This window comes from Bos indicus x Bos taurus, chromosome 12 (genome assembly GCF_003369695.1).
Source record: "Bos indicus x Bos taurus breed Angus x Brahman F1 hybrid chromosome 12, Bos_hybrid_MaternalHap_v2.0, whole genome shotgun sequence".
In the NCBI taxonomy this organism is placed as follows: Eukaryota; Metazoa; Chordata; class Mammalia; order Artiodactyla; family Bovidae; genus Bos; species Bos indicus x Bos taurus.
The window spans coordinates 21139161-21156679 of NC_040087.1; the positions used below are offsets into that span (position 1 = coordinate 21139161).

A 17519-nucleotide genomic window follows, 5' to 3' on the forward strand; every position below is an offset into this window, starting at 1 on the left:
CAGTGTCTGGTTGGAAACTAAGACCCCACATGCTGCAGGGCAAGAGCCCACATACCACGAAGATAGAAAGCCTGAAAGATCTGATGCAGCCAAAAATAAATACACAAAATTAAAAAAATTAAAAAGTCATTTTCATTATTCCATCTTAAGCTAGCAGAACAATTTGGGAACAGAACTATATTTTGACATGTAAATTTCCAGGTGCCATTTAAGAAAAAAAGGAAAACTAGAATTATTACATTCATTTAATAGGTGATCCTATCACAGTCTTTCACTTATCTCTCCCTGGTGCTCAGATGGTAAAGAATCTGCCTGCAAGGTAGAAGACCTCAGTTTGATCCCTGGGTCAGGAAGATCCCCTGGAGAAGGAAATGGCAACCCACTCCAGTATTCTTGCCTGGGAAATATCATGGACAGAGGAGCCTGGTGGGCTACAGTTAACGGTGTCACAAAGAGTTGGACACGACGGAGCAACTAACAAATGTTAATAGAGATCCTTTCACAATTTTTCACTGAGGTCTTAAAGACTGAAAAGTTTTCAGGAATGGACAGATGTTATGATTTATTCTGGTGCATGTGGAATTCTATCAGGCAAATTTGCTCAAGTTTTAGAGGACAATCTGTTTTCTAAAGGAATGGACTCCCTTGTTCAGGTGGTATCAACCTTCCCTTTCCACAATGGGACGTGCATACGACAGGAATTCCCACAGCTGGGGCATCCAGAAGAGGGGCCCGGCACACCTGGCATGAAGTCCTAAGGGCGCAGGAGGGCACTTAGCACAGCCCGCGTGTGACTCTCCGGCTGTGCCTCCCACTGAGCCCCAAGACCATCACCTCGAAGGGGAGCTCTCCCCATCCGATGAAGGATTAAGTCACCAGCACGCCTACGAAACCCACAACCGGTGTGTGTGAAGCTACTGCTGTATGTGTCAGTGACAACTGCACAACGTCTACTTCCCTCTTAAGGTGACCACACACCCCAGTTAGCCTGGGTAGTCCCAGTTTAGGCCAGTTTCCCTGGTGTAATTTTTAGTAGCACCTCCTTTCACTCTTGAAAGTGTCCTGGTTTGGATGATGAACGACACCGTGGCTTCACCTCTAGGTATGGCTCACTCAGGACACCCCCACCCACCCCAGGATCTCTCCAGAGCCTTCCCAGCAGAGCGCTCTGTTCCAGACTTTTCTACCCCTCCTCCTACCTCACTCCTTCAGGCCCAAGGATCCCAAAACATCACCCTCCTGACGAAGATGTGTGCATCAGAGAACAGCCTTTTGTAGATAATCACCCTCAACCAGCATCTGATGGGGTAACGTAGTCCGTGTCTGAACCTGCGGCACTGACACTCTGAGGGAGTGCTTTCCTGAGCTCTCCCCACAGACCACAGAGGCAGGCACTGAGGGAGGGGCTTACACAGTGCTGGGATGGCCCAACATGGGGCTCTGGCCACCCCCCGCCCATCTCTGCCCCCAAAAAACCAGCACCTCAGTTCTCCCCAAAGATGGCGCCACACCAGCCCATACACACTTCCCTCTCACACAGAGCCGGGCACAGGCAGGTTTTTAGATGAATACAAAAAATGAAATTTTATTCTAAATATAGCATGGAATGTTTTTGAAATAGGAATTCTTCTTTCCTGACCAAAAAAACGAACAACAAAACATTCCTGACACTTTTTGAACATCTAAAAGGTTATCTTCTGTACAATTATATAAATATCTCCATGTCCCTATACACATAACATTCAGGGTCCTAAAAGCTTTTTGAAAAATTGATTACAATTGGATTCTTTAGATGATTAGCTTCTTGGAGGGAAACAGGAAACATTCCCTGAGCAGCAGCTGGGAACAGAGAAAGGACACAACTGAGAACATAAGCAGGACAGGGCTGGGGAAGGAAGACTGGAAGCAAAACCACACCTCTACCCTGCACACGGATTTTAAAGGATAAGACGCTGCACAGACTCAATTATATGCAAATGGGAAGGAGCTATCTGAAGGCAATGTGACATGACCTCGCAGTCACATTTCAAGCCAGTTCAGTGAATACATCACCTGGCAGCTTTGTTCTTCCAGGAACAAGGGACTTTTCCTTGTTGCTTCTTATCAAACAAAATATTGACAGTAGAGCCAAATTAAAGAAAAGACTTCAGGGCCCGTGGATGTGAATTCAGATTCCTGCTCTGGCATGCACACTGGCTGTGTGATCCTTGGTGGGATTTCTAGCCTCTCTGAGCCTGTTTCCCGCCTGCGAAATGTGGACAATATTCTATCTACTTCGCTAGTTCATTGTGAATATTAGAGGTAAGCGATAAAAAGTGCTTATATCCCCCTAAAAAATAACTGACAATAACTAACTAAAGTGTGTGTGATAAGGGCTTCCCCCTTGAAACTGAGAACAGACTCTACTCAGTCTAAGATTTGGCTAGTATTTGCAGACTCCCACAGGCTCTGCCAATCACCACCAAGCTCGAAGTCTGCCATGGGCCCATTGCTGTTGCTCTGATTATCCTGCAACCATAAAGGTCACTGAAGTTAGAAACAGTTCCCTTGGGAGTGGTGGGCACCCCCTTCCTAAGGCACCAGCTCCATGTGCAGGAGTCGAAGCTTGTGGAGGGCTGGGGTGTCCTCTTACTTGGGCTGCACAGCTCTGGGGAGCACAGACCTGAACCCCATACCAGACCCTGTGAGGCGACTGTCACACCACAGGCCATGCAACTGAAACCCTTGAAACCAGGCAAGCAGAATCTTGAGCCACGTGCCTTCCCCAGGACCCCACAGGAAGCCAAATTTCTCAAGCCTCAGGCTCTCAGACCCTCAGCCCAGCTAGGCAGCAACAGTCAGCAACCACACTGGATTGAGCGTGAGAAGCCGGGACTCTAGCGCGAAGCAGCTCGCGGGCAACCAAGACCTCTGGTCTCCGAGGAGAAGCGTGGCTCTCTGGTGGTCGTGTGGGCAGGGGTTCAGGCAGGAGCACAGGAGCCCCTTGGAGAGCAGCAGAGGGGAAGTGATGATATCAGCCCTGCCCTCAGATGATGGGGTGTCACACCCCCACCATCAAGGGCAGAGGAGGAAGAGGGGGCCCCAGCAGAAAACAAGGGGGCGCTTGAGGTACACGGTGGTCTCGGGTTCGCGATGCACGGGGGTGCTGTCAGAAAGAGCCAGACCCCTAAGTTTTTATGAGCTCTGTGGAGGTGCACAGCGAAGATGTTGGACCCGATGAGACTGGTCGTGTCACAAGTGCTAAGGCAGGGGATGCGAGGAGGGCTTGTCCCTCCTCTTCTTGAGGCCACAGCAAGGTGTGCGATGAGCCCACAAGCGTGAGCAAGCACGCCTTCTCCCGAGCCCGTGGGACCCGGGGAATCGAGCCCCCTGGGTGCAGGGAAAGGGTGATCCAGAATATTCGCCCAGGCCTGGAGGGGCTCGGCCGCCTGCTGCTGCCGCTGCTGGCTGGGAGCCTCAGCCACGGGGGCGGCTTTCAGATGCCCTGCTCCTCGTCCCGGTCATTCAGGAGCAGAGACCACTTGTCGCCCCTGTCATCGGCCGCGCCACTGTGCCGGGACAGCTTGTCGGACTTGAGGGGGGACAGGGACACCTGGCTGACGTAGCTGACCTGGTCCCAGGCCGAGGCCCGCGGGGAGTCACGCCGGCGGTCGTCCATGCCGACGCGCACGCTGACCTGGGACGCGCTCAGAGGCTTCATGCTGCCGTGCGCCTGCGCCTCGTACCGCGCCAGGTCCGGCTTCCTGTAGCTGCAGGGCGGGGATCCAAGAGCGCCTGAGCCTGGACGCACAGCACCCCGCCCCCCCTTTTAATAAGCCCGATGAAGCCCCTTCATCGAGTCTTCTACTGACACGCAGTATCGAAGCCTCATGGGTTTTAAAGGAAAGGCCACTGAACTCCCAAGGCTCAGCTCTGCCTGATTTAGAAACTTCAATCCAGATGCCTGGTACATAGTATAGAGCATGCGTGCCAAGTTGTTTCAGTCGTGTCTGACTCTGCGACCCCAAGGACTGTAGCCCACCAGGCTCCCCAGTCCATGGGATTCTCCAGGCAAGAACACTGGAGAGGGTTGCCATGCCCTACTCCTGGGGATCTTCTCAACCCAGGGATCATACCCAGATCTCCTATGTCTCCTGCATTGGCAGGCAGTTCTTGACCATCAGAGCCACCTGGGAAGCCCCCTGGTACATAGTAGGCTGTTATTAACTCTTGTTAAATGAAAACATAAATAAGCATCTCTTGTATAAAAGAGAAAATGATAACAAACAGGATCCTATGACCAAATATTTACATAAACAGCCCTTGAGCAGGATAATTGGAACAAGCCATGCATGGTGACTGCTAAGCGGCAAACCACTGGCTCAAGGTGGAGGAATCATTTACACAAACACATGCTTGGCCACGCTTGGGGCCTCTGGCTGTGCCTGTGGCAGGTGTCTCCGGTGAGGGAGCGAGCCACACACCCGCCCCGGCCCAGGCCCGCCACGGGGACTCACCACTTGAGCTGCAGTGACGAGAGGACCACAGACACAGAGGAGGCCGCCATGGCCGCCGAGCCCATCCACGGCTGCAGCACAACACCAATGGGTATGAAGACACCTGGCCGAGGGGAGGACGACACTCAGGGCGTGGCCCAGGGCAGACAGCCAGGAGGGCCCAGCCTCACTGCCCACCTGATGCTGTCCTCCTCTGGGCAGCTCAGAAGCCTCCTGCTGGGTGCTGGCCACGGGCCCGTGGAGCTGAGACAGGCTGACTCAGAGCTGGGCGGTGGGGGCACCATTGAAGGGACTGAGTCCCCAACCTGTCCAGACCTTCCTGGGACCATCCAGAGGTGGCATCACTGGTCTGGGGGAAGCTCCAGGGGACAGGGCACCTCAGGGACCCTTTGGGACAGCCATCCCGGGGCCCCTCGGAGGTGTGAGCATCGGGATAAGATGCCAATGACCACGGTCCCCATCTACATGGAAGGTCCTTCCTCGAGGATGTCAAAGCACTTGATAAGGGGTGATGAGACCAGGTCCTGAGATAGAGCCACAAGCATGGGAGGGGATGGGCTCCTGAGCCAGCTCTGGGGCAGGAAGTGCATCTACCAGAGCCAGGCTGTGGCGGAGACGCCGATCCACCATGTGAGGCAGTGCTGACCGCTCAGGCGCGACAGGAGCAGGTGCAGTGGGAAAGTCATGTTTCAGTATAGGTCTCGGGGCTTCCCTGGTGGCTCAGTGGTAAAGAACCTGCCAGCCAATGCAGGAGACATGGGCTTGATCCCTGATCTGGGAAGATCCCAATTAAAAAAAAAAGAAAGAAAAGAAAAAAAAGGTCTTGGCCCACATAGATGTTTTCCTTGCAGGAGGGTCTGGAACTTTTCCCTGTCTGGTGACACAAGATTCAGTGGGGGAGGGAGAGGTTAGGAAGCAGAAAACATCCATCACTTTCCATAACTATTCCTGAGTCAGGGTAAAACCTGGGCGGAATTAATTCTTAAGATAAAGTTCTAAAGCATTGGTCCCTGAGCCTAGCATGCAGCAGGTGCCCCATAACTGTTAAGAATGATGACTCTTCAGACTGTGTGTCTTAATAATTTTCTGGAAAACAAGGCCATGGTAAATAAGATCAAGCACCTTGGCCAGCTTTTCAGAGCGGCCTGAAGTGAATGGGGGCCTGGTTCCTCCCTGCAGTTTCTCATTCATCTTTCATGCTCAGTCATGTCCGACTCTTTGCGACTCCACGGACCGTAGCCTGCCAGGCCCCTCTGTCCATGGGGATTCTCCCAGCAAGAATACCGGAGTATTGACTGCCATGCCCTCTACCTTTAGATACTTACAAAGCAGAACATAAGCAAATTAACTCTTTCCAGAGGCTTCTGGCCGCAGCTGGGGTCGAGGGAACAGGGTGGTGAGGGCCTACCTGCCGCGACGGGGATCCCGATCAGGTTGTAGATCAGCGCCAGCACCAGGTTGAGCCGTATTCTCCAGACGGTCCTCCTGGAGAGGTGAATGCTGGCCACCACATCCAGCAGGTCATTCTGTGGGAGAGGACCACAGGTGAGTGGTGGGTGGGGTGGGTGGGGGACCCATGACCCATGGGACAACGGGGACGGGGAGCCACAGCCGAGCTCACCCTGATGAGGACGACGTCGGCCGCCTCGATGGCCACGTCAGTGCCCGTGCCAATGGCAATGCCCACGTCAGCCTGTGCCAGGGCTGGGGAGTCGTTCACACCGTCGCCCACCATGGCCACTCTCTTCCCCTGGTTCTGCAGCTCCTGGACCTTGGCCACCTTGTGAGAAGGCAGCACCTCCGCAAAGACTTTGTTGATGCCGACCTGGAAGGAAAGGGAAACAGCACTCGATAAAGAAGTACGCAATAACATCCGGTGTTGCCAGGGGGCAGCAGCAGGAGCAGAAACCCAGGAGCCACCCCACCCTACCCCACAGCAAGCCCTGCAGATTCCGGGGCACACAGCAAACAAGCACCCCCCACTCCCATCCCAGTGCCACCCCCACACCCCACCTTCCCAGTGCTCCTCTCCACATGCTGACCCGGTGACCTCTCCAAAGCAGCCATCATTGGCACCTGCGGGTGGTGCCATGCTACCTGCTTGGTCCTGCAAAGGGCTCTTCTCTTTCCCCAGCCTTCCCCATTCTGACTGGGGACCACCCCTGACTCAGGCCTCCTCTCCCCTAGAAGGTGTCCCTGTCTGCCAGGCTGAGGGGTAGGCTGGCAGCCCCCTGTACACGGTTTACACTCGCCTCTGGGTCACCCTCCTGACAGAACTGTGAGCTCCCCGGGGGCCATGCTCTCAATGCAGCTTAGTGAGTGCTTGCTGAATGCCTGAACAAGCTTTAACCAGGGAAAGTGGGTACTCTTAGAAGGACGGCTAAGACAGGTGCCACTGCTCCCCTCTAAGAACCAAGTCATTTTCAAAAGCAGACAGCTTTACCCACATTTCCCGAAGGGCTGGTATATAACTGCCAGGAGTCTGCACTGGAGCTGTCCCCACACAGCGGGCCAGGCAGGCAGGCAGTCATGCTGCCCTTGTGCAAACTCAGAGCCAAGCACAGAGGGAGACCTGCTGGGACCCAGGAGCCAGCTGGTGTGGTGTGAGAAGAGCTGGGCGGCAAAACACTCCCTTAACATAAAGGCTGCAAGAGTGTTTATCGCAGCCCTAAAGCCGTGGTCTTTCTTCCTCACTGCAGAGTCTGGGAAGTAGAGAACACCATAACTGCTTCTCTGGGGCTGCAGCCGGCTGTGCAGAAATGATAGCACCCAGGCTCCAGCGGATGTGGCCTTTGGGGCAGCAGCAAGGTGGTCCCCTGTGGGCTTGGAGCAGATCAGAGCACATGGAGAGGAAAGCCCCGACGGAGAGAAAACACCAGAGCAAAGCTGAGTGCTCCATGCACTGCTGCTGTTGTTGCTGAGTCGCTTAGTCGTGTGACCGACTCTTTTATGGCTCTATGGACTGTATCTCGCCAGGCTCCTCTGTCCATGGGATTCTCCAGGCAAGAATACTGGAGTGGGTTGCCATTTCCTTCTCCAGGGGACCTTCCCAAGCCAAGGTTCGAAGCTGCATCTCCTGCACTGGCAGGCTGACTCTTTACCACTGAGTCACCTTTCCTCCAACTGTTTCTGCCAGCTTAAAATCGCCTGTAATTTCCAAGCTGGGAGACACGCCAGCCCCTGGGCCGCACCTGGGTGGCGATGGCCCTGGCTGTCTTGCGGTTGTCCCCGGTGATGAGCACCACGTCCACGCCCATGCTCTTCAGCGTGTGCACGGCCAGGGCGGCCTCCTGCTTGACCGAGTCCGCGATGGCGATCATACCGCACAGCACACCTGCCGGAGACACCGTGGGTGAGCACGCGCCAGAGCCTGGGCAGCTGAGGAGCAAGGAAGACTCGGCGGCCAGGAACAGTGTCCCTAACACCATGTCACAGGCCAAAACAAAACGCTGGATCATACAACAGGACGCACAGTTTTGAATTTGCTTTTTAAACTTATATACATGTCCAGATGCACACAAAAGTCTGGAAGGACTATCAGAAAGTTGACAGAGGCTCCCTGAGGGGTGGGATAATGAGGGATATTCCATTTTTTCCAAAGTTCTCGGAATTTTCCACATTTTCTGTAAGGAACATCTATTGCTTTGTGGAGTGCCTGACTCATAATAACTCAATAACTGTTAAAACTATACAATATATACAACAAATATACAACAAATGCTCCTTAAAAAGTGACAAATGTCCAAACAGCTAGGAAATCCATCCCTCCTTTCTGTCTCTTCCTACAGAAAACACTTGTGTAGAGTTTTGTTTTTAGTGACTCTAGAGACTGACACAGGAAGGTGTGCGAGAGCTGAGGCGTGATGGAGAAACGAGAGTGATTGTGTATAAGAGGCATTTTTAATTGAGTCAATTTCAGCTCTTGAGCTGAGGGGGCGGTGGGTTTAAAGGACTTGGGAGAAGGAGAAAATAGAACTAAAAATAACAAAGAGGAACTTTTTTTTTTAAAGGAAGCCTCGATTTCTGCCTGACGTCTCCAGCTTCCCTCGAGAGCAGAGGGCAGGGGAGCGGGGCGGTACCATCGATGGCCACCAGGATGGCTGTCTGGCCCTTCATCTCGTGGTCGGTCATGGCGTCGCGGACGTCGCTGGTAACGGTCAGGCCATTGCGCCTCATCCATTCCCGGTTTCCGATCAGCACAGAGAAGGTCTGCGTGGCCGCGTCTGCTCGAAAGAGGGTACAGTTATTCCCACAGAGCCCAAGGTCACCGTGCTATGCTATGCTATGCTATGCTATGCTAAGTCGCTTCAGTCGTGTCTGACTCTGTGCGACCTCATAGACGGCAGCCCGCCAGGCTCCCCCGTCCCTGGGATTCTCCAGGCAAGAACACTGGAATGGGTTGCCATTTCCTTCTCCAATGCATGAAAGAGAAAAGTGAAAGTGAAGTTGCTCAGTCATGTCCGACTCTTAGCAATCCCATGGACTGCAGCCTACCAGGCTCCTCTGTCCATAGATTTTCCAGGCAAGAGTACTGGAGTGGGGTGCCATTGCCACGGGATCCTTCTCGTAGCAAAATGTCCACTTGGTGGTTCTGGAAAAACCACAACCTGGAAAGCGCCTCTCGACACCAGCATTGAAGGACAGGCGGGAAACCAATTAGCATGCAGAACCGTGGTGTGAATTAAGGTGTGTGAAGGTGTTACAAACACATTAAATACCACAGTGTACCTACTGGCCTTTAGAGGTGTCTGCTGCTGTTTCTACAGGGATTAGAGCAGTTAATTATGTGTTCGGCACCAAAAGCAAGAATTGACTAGACTCCTCTCTGGCTCAGTACAGATGATGCAAGGTGAACCAGCCAACCAGCAGCCCATGTGTGTGAAACACTGTGAGGCTCACCTCCTAAAAGGCCAGGTAAGCCCCGCACCTGTCACCTCAACTCAGACGACACTGACAGGCAGGTCCCTGGAAGGCAGAGGAAAGGTCATCAGGGGCTCTAAATGGCTAGAAGGTGGGTAACAATAAAATCTAAATCAAGATTTAACTACTAATATACTTAAAAGCAAAAACTCAACCTGGGTTTTTTTGGTTGGAGGCTTTGGTTCCACTCTTATGTTGATGGCTAGCAAGCCACTCTTTAAATAACCAGGGTCATTATTCAAAAAGCAGCTGTCCCTCCAGCATCCGCTCTTCCTTAGGCAGACCATTTCCACCCTCTGTCCCTGACTGCTGCTAGCTTTGTAAATACATCACATCCCATCAGAGCCAACCATGTGGAAGTTTCCTGGTTAGCAAGAACAAAAGGACTCCCATCGGTCTACCCTGTAGCTGATGAGAAGCAAGACTGGCCTGGGATAAGAAAGAGGAGACTCGAGATTAGGGGGCAGGTAAGCAAACTCCAACTCCTTGGACAAGACCCTGATGCTGGGAAAGATTGAAGGCAGGAGGAGAAGGGGACGACAGAGGATGAGATGGTTGGATGGCATCACTGACTCAATGGACATGAGTTTGAGCAAGCTCAGGGAGATGGTGAAGGACAGGGAAGCTGGCATGCTGTGGTCCATGGGGTCGCAGAGTTGGACACGACTGAGCGACTGAACAACAACAAAAAGCAAACTCCGTGAATTTTAAGTCATACGCCACTTTTGTCTGCCATTAGCATCAAGCCACATCAGAGGACACGAGAGAAGCTGCAGGCTGCCCTGGGAGGCAGACGGGCGGCACACCAGCCCCTAGCCAACCCTCTCGCGGGCAGGAACCTCGGGGTGAGCCTGGCGTGGCGCCCTCTGTGGTTGGACCCAGCCCCCGGCAGACGGAGCAGTGGAGACGGAAGCCAAGGATACCTGTTTCTGTGGGGTTGCTGCCGACTCTGTTCAGGTGAGTGGTCAGTGGGCCTTGCAGGCGCTCGCCTTGGGCGAGGATGCTCTCCACGCTGCTGACTTTGCAGCTGATTCCACAGCCGGGCACTGCCTGAAAGTCCGTGCAGCACCCCAGGGTCTCCGTGCCAAGTTCCTGGGGGGCGCGGGGAGAGGAAGCAGAGAACAGGGGTGAGTTGAGAGGGAGTCAGGACAGGGGTGGGATGAGGGCAGCGGGGAGAACAGCAGCTGCTGGAAATTAAGGGAGGGATGGTGGGAGAACTTCCCGGTAAGGCAGAGAGAGAGACTCGAGCCAGCAGCTCTTTTTCTCTCATCTGACACAGATGCTTAAAACAGCCTTCACTCTGGCCACCTGATGTGAAGAGCCGACTCACTGGAAGAAAGCCTGATGCTGGGAAGACTGAAGGCAGGATAAGAAGGGGATGACAGAGGATAAGATGGTTGGATGGCATCACTGACCCAATGGACATGACTTTGAGCAAGCTCCAGGAGTTGGTGGTGGACAGGGGAGCCTAGCATGCTGCAGTCCATGGGGCTGCAAAGAGTTAGACACAACTGAGTGACTGAACAACAAATTCTCTCCTAGAGTCTGGATGCCTGGGCATCCTGGACAAGATGTGGTCCAGAAAGGAGAAAGGCCGTGCACATCAAACACTTTCAATTAAAGGCTGGGGGTGGCAGGGCTGAAGGTGCCAAAGTGGGGGAAGATTTTATTTTTGTGCTGAAAATAATTTCATAAAAACCACAGAATAGGTAAGTGGTAACTAACTCTTCTGAGGTAACTGCCCATGTACAGACCCTGGGGGGAAGGGGCAATGTGGCAGGAGAAAGGACCTGGGCTTATTCGGCTAACAGAACAGAAGGGATGCCTGGGGCGAGCTGAATCTTTCCTGAAACATCAGGAGGTTGAGAGGGGAAGTAGCCGAGCCCCACACAAAGGATGCAGCACGAGAGTTCTGGGAGACTCCCTGTCCAGCAAGAGTTGTCAGCTTTTCTTCAAGGCATCATGTCACCCTTCGACATTTACTGGTGATTGTACTGTCCAGACAGTTTACACGTTGTTCAGGGCTATATTCCAGCACATCCCTGGGGCCTCCATGTTCAGATTGAAAACAGAGAACGCTCACCTGGCCCTTTCGTCTGGAGAGATCAGGGTGATGGCTCGCCACTGACTGTGCCAAAAACCCACAGGCCTCTGGTCACTTCTGCTGCTTCACCTCCATCCCAGGCGTCCCCTGTGGAGTGGACTTCTCCTGCCCTCGCCCCAACACCCCATCCATTTTTGTATCCCTTTGCACGAAATGCTCATAAAGGACTGAATCCTTTTATCTGTCTTCCTCACTTGACCCTCAGCTCCCAGCAGGCAGAGTTTGCATCTTATTAATTAATTCTTACTGACCTGAGCTCAGATGCTCAGGGAATGCCTAATGAATGACCCTGCACACTGAACTGCTTTGTGATCATCTGGAAACATGACAGGGGACCTGCCGCTGTGAGCTTCGTGTACCTTCCCATCACTAGCCTCACTCCTCCTCTTGTCTTTACTCTTTAAAATTAAGTAACTCTCGCCAGGTGGGTGGAAAGTTGATCTGAGAACTTAGTTCCCGCTTCTCCGTTCCTTGGCCACTTCAGTTTGTGCTGTGTTGAGCTTGGCTTTGGTTTCGGTTTCAGTTTCGTTTGTTCGTCCCTGCTCAGTCACTGACTCTGCGACCCCATGGACTGTAGCCCACCAGGTTCCTCTGTCCATGGGATTCTCCAGGCAAGACTAGTGCAGTGGGTTGCCACTCCCTTCTTCAGAGGATCTTCCCAAGGATTGAACCTGCGTCTCTTGGATGGCAGGCAGATTCTTTACCATCTGAGCCAATCTCTTTAAGCACACATGCCAAGGCCCCCTGCCAGAAGCAGCTGGCTTGGGGGGCCAAGGGCAGCGAGGAAGAAAGGCGTGTGTGGAGGAAGGAGCTGCGAGTCTTTCGGGGCAGCTGGTGGGAGCGGGGAGCCGGGGGGAGCGAGGGCCCAGCTACGCCCAGTCCACCTACCTCTTTACAGTATCTGGTGACTGCCACGCCCAGGGGGTGCTCGCTGCTGGCCTCTGCAGTCCCCACCACAGCGAGCACCTTCCGCAGGGGCAGCGTGGCCACGTCCACGAGCAGGAGGACCCGTGAGACTTTGGGGACCCCGTGGGTAATGGTGCCGGTTTTGTCGAACATCACGGTCTTTATCTGCCAGAAACAACCCCATTTCAGTGACCAAACACAAATGGGGCTCTCAGAGCCCTCACAAGCTCAAGGCAGAACTTCTTCCGACCCACCCCAAGCAGGTAACAACACTCCTTCACGCCCCATGTAACAGAATCCTCTATGCCCATCCCAAGGGTTAACCTCTCCTGCTGCAAAAACTTAGCTCCCTCTCTGCCCAGTTCTCAAAAAACTCCACAGGAGCTTTCACTCTGATTAACGGGAAGCGGTATGGTACCCACCCCAGACAGTAACATTGTGCAGACCTCTCCTGGTGTCATGTCAGGAGGGCAACCCTGGGGGCCTGCCCTTTTCCCTGTCCACCCTGTCTGCCAGGCCAAGCACAGTTTTCTCTGGCCTGCGTCAGTGCAAAAGCCTCCAGCTCCACGTTCAAGAAAGGAAGGGCGTGTTCCCTGGCCATAATTACAAGTAACCACAGAGCCAGCCTGAGGGCCCATCCCCCTCGGTCAGCAGCAGCCTTGCACTGGTCTCTATGGGTCTGGGCTTGGCCACACTCGGCTACTGTGCTTAGATGGCCCGAGTCCCCCAGTCCTCGGACCCTGGACAAGGTCGGCCCTTGCTGTGCTCAGACTGCATCCTGTAGGCTCGGTTGTCCCTCATTTAGCAAACAACAGACTCCCCTTCTTGTTTCTGACTTCAACACCATTAACGGGTCTTCCCTCAACCATTCTGGCCGGCTTTTATTCCAGCCCCCACTAGGCCGCCAGGAGGATCTTCCCAGCCTGCGATCGTGCAGGTGCTTGACCTCGCTTCACCCCGTTTTTTGGTTAAAACTGTGGATCCTGTTGCAGGACTAAATAAACTTGCAAGGCTCTTCAAGGCCCCTCTCTCCACCTCCTTCCTCCCTTCATCTCCTGTCAGTCTCTCACTCCATGACTGTCCTCGTTTATTTATTCAGAAAATATCTGTGGGGTGATCTCCACGTGTCAGGCTCTGGGCAAGACACTGGGGACACAATGATGGGGAAACAGCCATGGTCTCCCATCCTATGGAGTCTGGGACCGGGCACCGCGACCTCCCGAGTCCCTTCCTTGTGCTGGTCCCATGGCCAGACACCCTTCCAGCGCCGTCAACGGCAGGTCCCAGACCTTCCCTGTCCACCTGTGTCAGCCCCGTCCCATCCAACACTCACACGTCTACACTCGGGCCTCTCACACTGTCCTCACGCAGCTCACACTCTACACGGCACCTGCAGTTCACCTGCCCCAGGGCTGTCTGTCTCACTAGACTGTAAAGTCCCTCAGAGCTGGGGCTCAGCCCGGGACCCACACACAGTAAACACTCAATAGATAGCGAAGAAATAAAGGGAGGACAGAAGGCTGGGGTTGCTGGCTGAAGGGAGCTTCCTCATAGATACTGCCGCCCGCTTCTCCACCCCAAGGTCCCGGGACCCTCCCCGGAGCCCGACCACCTGGCCGTGAGCCTGGCTCTGCATGTCTGAGCTTCAGGCCCCCTGGCAAGGCCCCCGGGCCCCCGCTGCACTTCCCTCACCTGTAAAATGGACACAACCAGCCCCCGCCTCCGTGCTGTCACAGAGATTATTTATACAGCATTCAGTGCTTTAAGTGTGAACTGCTGCGGTTCCTACGTCATCCCCAGTGAGTCGTGGCTTCTGTTTTACTTAGTCAGCAGGGCTTAACGAGCCCTCTTTCAGGTTTTTCTCATTTTCAAACTCAAATTTGAATATGAAATTTAAACAAGTACTGTCTTCACTAGGACTAATTAAAAAAAAAAAAAAAGCGCAGTTGTACAGCTACAAAATCACCCCACCCGAGACCTCAAAGGGAGCACGGGGGAACCGACCTTGTGGGCCATCTCCAGGGGCTTGCCTCCCTTGATGAGGATGCCGTTCTGGGCGGCCACCCCGGTGCCCACCATGACGGCCGTGGGTGTGGCCAGGCCCAGCGAGCAGGGGCAGGCGATGCAGAGCACCGTGATGGACGTCTGGAACGCGAACCGCAGGACCACCTCTGCCTGGGAGATACCCTTGCTGGGGACCTGACGAGAGGGAAGAGATGGAGGCAGGGTGGGAGTCAGATGAGACATCACACAGAACTCTGATCACAAAAGAACGTCTCACTCTGTGATGACCTCTATGGGAACAGTATCTAAAAAAGAGTGGATATATGTATGTGTAACTGATTCACTTTGCTGTACAGTAGAACCTAGCACAACATTGTAAATCAACTATCTTCCAATAAAAATTCATTAAAAAAATAAAAAAGAGGGTGGGAAGATTTGGGAGAATGGCATTGAAACATGTAAAATATCATGTAAGAAACGAGTTGCCAGTCCAGGTTCGATGCACGATACTGGATGCTTGGGGCTAGTGCACTGGGACGACCCAGAGGGATGGTATGGGGAGGGAGGAGGGAGGAGGGTTCAGGATGGGGAACACATGCATACCTGTGGCAGATTCATTTTGATATTTGGCAAAACTAATACAATTATGTAAAGTTTAAAAATAAAATAAAATTAGAAAAAAAAAATAAAATAAAAAAATAAAAAAGAACATCCCAGTGCAGTCAGGGGCTCCGAGATGGCTGGATGGTGCTGGGCTCAGGACGCATGCTATTGCATGGTTCACGTTACTGCTCCACATCCCACCTTCCCAACCTGATCTTCAGGGAAAGGCATTATGAGAGAAGAGAATTACACAAAAATCCCCAACGGGGGAAGAACACAGACTCTGGAATTGGACCATGTAGGTCCATGTCACGGCCCTGACGGTGTGTCTAGGCTTCCTCAAAACGGAGATGATAATGCCCATCTCCCAGGTTTTTGTAAGGATTAAATGAGATAATACACAGCCCATGGGGCCACAAGAGTCGGAAACGACTTAGCGACTAAACCACCACCACATATAAATACATACAAATATAAATGTACATAAGGCCACACCTGTCATAGAAAGAGAAGCTTCTGAGAAATCATAACTATTATATTATCATTATTATTATAAAGCTTTAAAACATTATAAATTTCCAGGGAATTGACTCTAAGGTAATAGACACATGGGAACAGATACGAGGGTATTTCTCATAGTGTTTTTTCATAAAGGCAAGAAACTGGGAACAATCAATAGGGGATTGGTTAAATTGTACGTACGGCATGCATAATGGAATATTATGTGGATGTTAAAATGATGATGTACACATATACTTATTCACATGGAAAGATATCGGTAACATTGCTGACAAAAAAACAAGCACAAAATGGCATGTGTTAATTAGTGCAAAATTATCTGCCCATATCTCTACACAGCCCTTCAACAATCCTGCAAAGATGTTCACCAAAGTATAGGGGTTTGGAGCCATCTTTATTTTCTTCTATTTTTCACCACTGTTTCCTTTATAAATCCCAAACCGCCCCCCCCAAAAAAATACAGGTCTCCTTCCCAGTTACCTGGCGACACACATTGGTATGATTATCTGCAATCTAACATCTTGAGTGATCTCAGTTTATCTTTCAAAACAGCTAGTGGCTCTGGTGAACACCTGAGAGATGCTGGAGTCACTTAATTACAGTGAAACGTGTGTTTTCTAAATGGAGGATACAGACCACCATCTCTTCAGCTTCGATCTAGTCTTTGAAAGGCGGGATTCTAAAATAAGATACATTAGTAAGGGTCATTCAATTTCCACAGAAACAGTTTGATTTAGGTAGAAGGGCATGGTGTTTAACCCATTGTGTGATGCTTTAGAGGTAAAGATGGGTGCTTTTTTAAAGCCAGGGATTCTTGTCAAAATCACACCTCACATTCTGAGGGAGGTGGGGTGCACTTCTGGAAGGGAACGTGACCGCTGTCCCTACAAACGATGTTCACAGAGCAGAGTAACAACAATGTCTTAAAGGAACATATAGTACCTCCGGTGCCAGCATCCTCCCTGATATCGCAGACAAAAACAAAAGAAGCAAAAGTAAGACAGAAAGGCAGGGATCAGCAGGAAGCCACCCATTCCAACTTGTTCAGGACTGAGTTTCCCACAGCCATGTGCCAACGAGATGCTTTCCCACAAAAGCCAGAATTTCTGGCGGTCACGTACCATAATAACCACTGGTAAGAAGTTCTAGGAATATAGTCACAGGCTTCTCTTATAAGCACAGAAATCTTCTTAGATGTCAGAAAGTATCTAACTTGGACATCTTTCATTTTAAGCAAGGAAATGTGAGGGATGATATAACAGCTAAGTGAATGATGTGCACCCAAGAATATATGATATGCCTCTATAGATAAAAATGTTTTTTTTTTTAATATTCATTCTGTATTTACAGTTTCTTATTTTATGGCTGTAAGGCAAAATATATATTAGACTGGGCTAAGTCTGAGATATTTTAAAAAATAAGGGAAAGTGTTGTTTCACTCACTGGGCAGTTATCAAATGCTACTCCCAGTGGGCCATCAGCTTTTTCTGTCTATCAAGATTTCTCAAACTCAGCACTACTGACATCTGGGGCCAAATAATTCTTCATTGTGGGGGCCTGTCCTGTGCACTGTTGGCTGTTCAGCTGCATTCCTGGCCTCTATTTATTAAATGCCAGTAGCCCCCCTACCTTAGTCATGACAACCAAAAACATCTTCAGACACTGTCAACCAAAATCACCCCTAGTTGGGAATCACACATGTAAATAGTCATTTCCAAAGCAGAAAAAGTTTTTTTTTTTTTTTTTTTGGCAGCGCCATGCAGCATACGAGACCTCAGTTCCCTGACCAGGGGGCGAACCCATGCCCCCTGCAGTGGAAGCGCTGAGTCTTAACCACTGAACCGCCAGGGAAGTCCTTGAAGCAGAAACTTTTAGTAATTGTTTGAAATTTGATAAAATTGTATTTCCGAAGACAGTATTCTTCTTCCACTTTTTAAAGTCAAAAACATATATTCCATTGTTTCATA

The 17519-nt window shown here is 51.6% G+C and overlaps 1 protein-coding gene across 1 annotated transcript in view; it reads right to left on the bottom strand.

Annotated features, from left to right (window-relative positions):
• Nucleotides 1-1566: 1566 nt before the first annotated feature.
• ATP7B (ATPase copper transporting beta) overlaps nucleotides 1567-17519 on the bottom strand; it is a 49478-nt gene continuing 33525 nt past the window's right edge. Inside the window, 9 exon segments of the mRNA XM_027557321.1 lie at nucleotides 1567-3749; nucleotides 4497-4599; nucleotides 5905-6022; nucleotides 6118-6321; nucleotides 7688-7830; nucleotides 8576-8719; nucleotides 10340-10508; nucleotides 12409-12591; nucleotides 14431-14625. Of these exon segments, the coding sequence (XP_027413122.1) occupies nucleotides 3476-3749; nucleotides 4497-4599; nucleotides 5905-6022; nucleotides 6118-6321; nucleotides 7688-7830; nucleotides 8576-8719; nucleotides 10340-10508; nucleotides 12409-12591; nucleotides 14431-14625 (1533 nt within the window). The 3' untranslated portion in view covers nucleotides 1567-3475.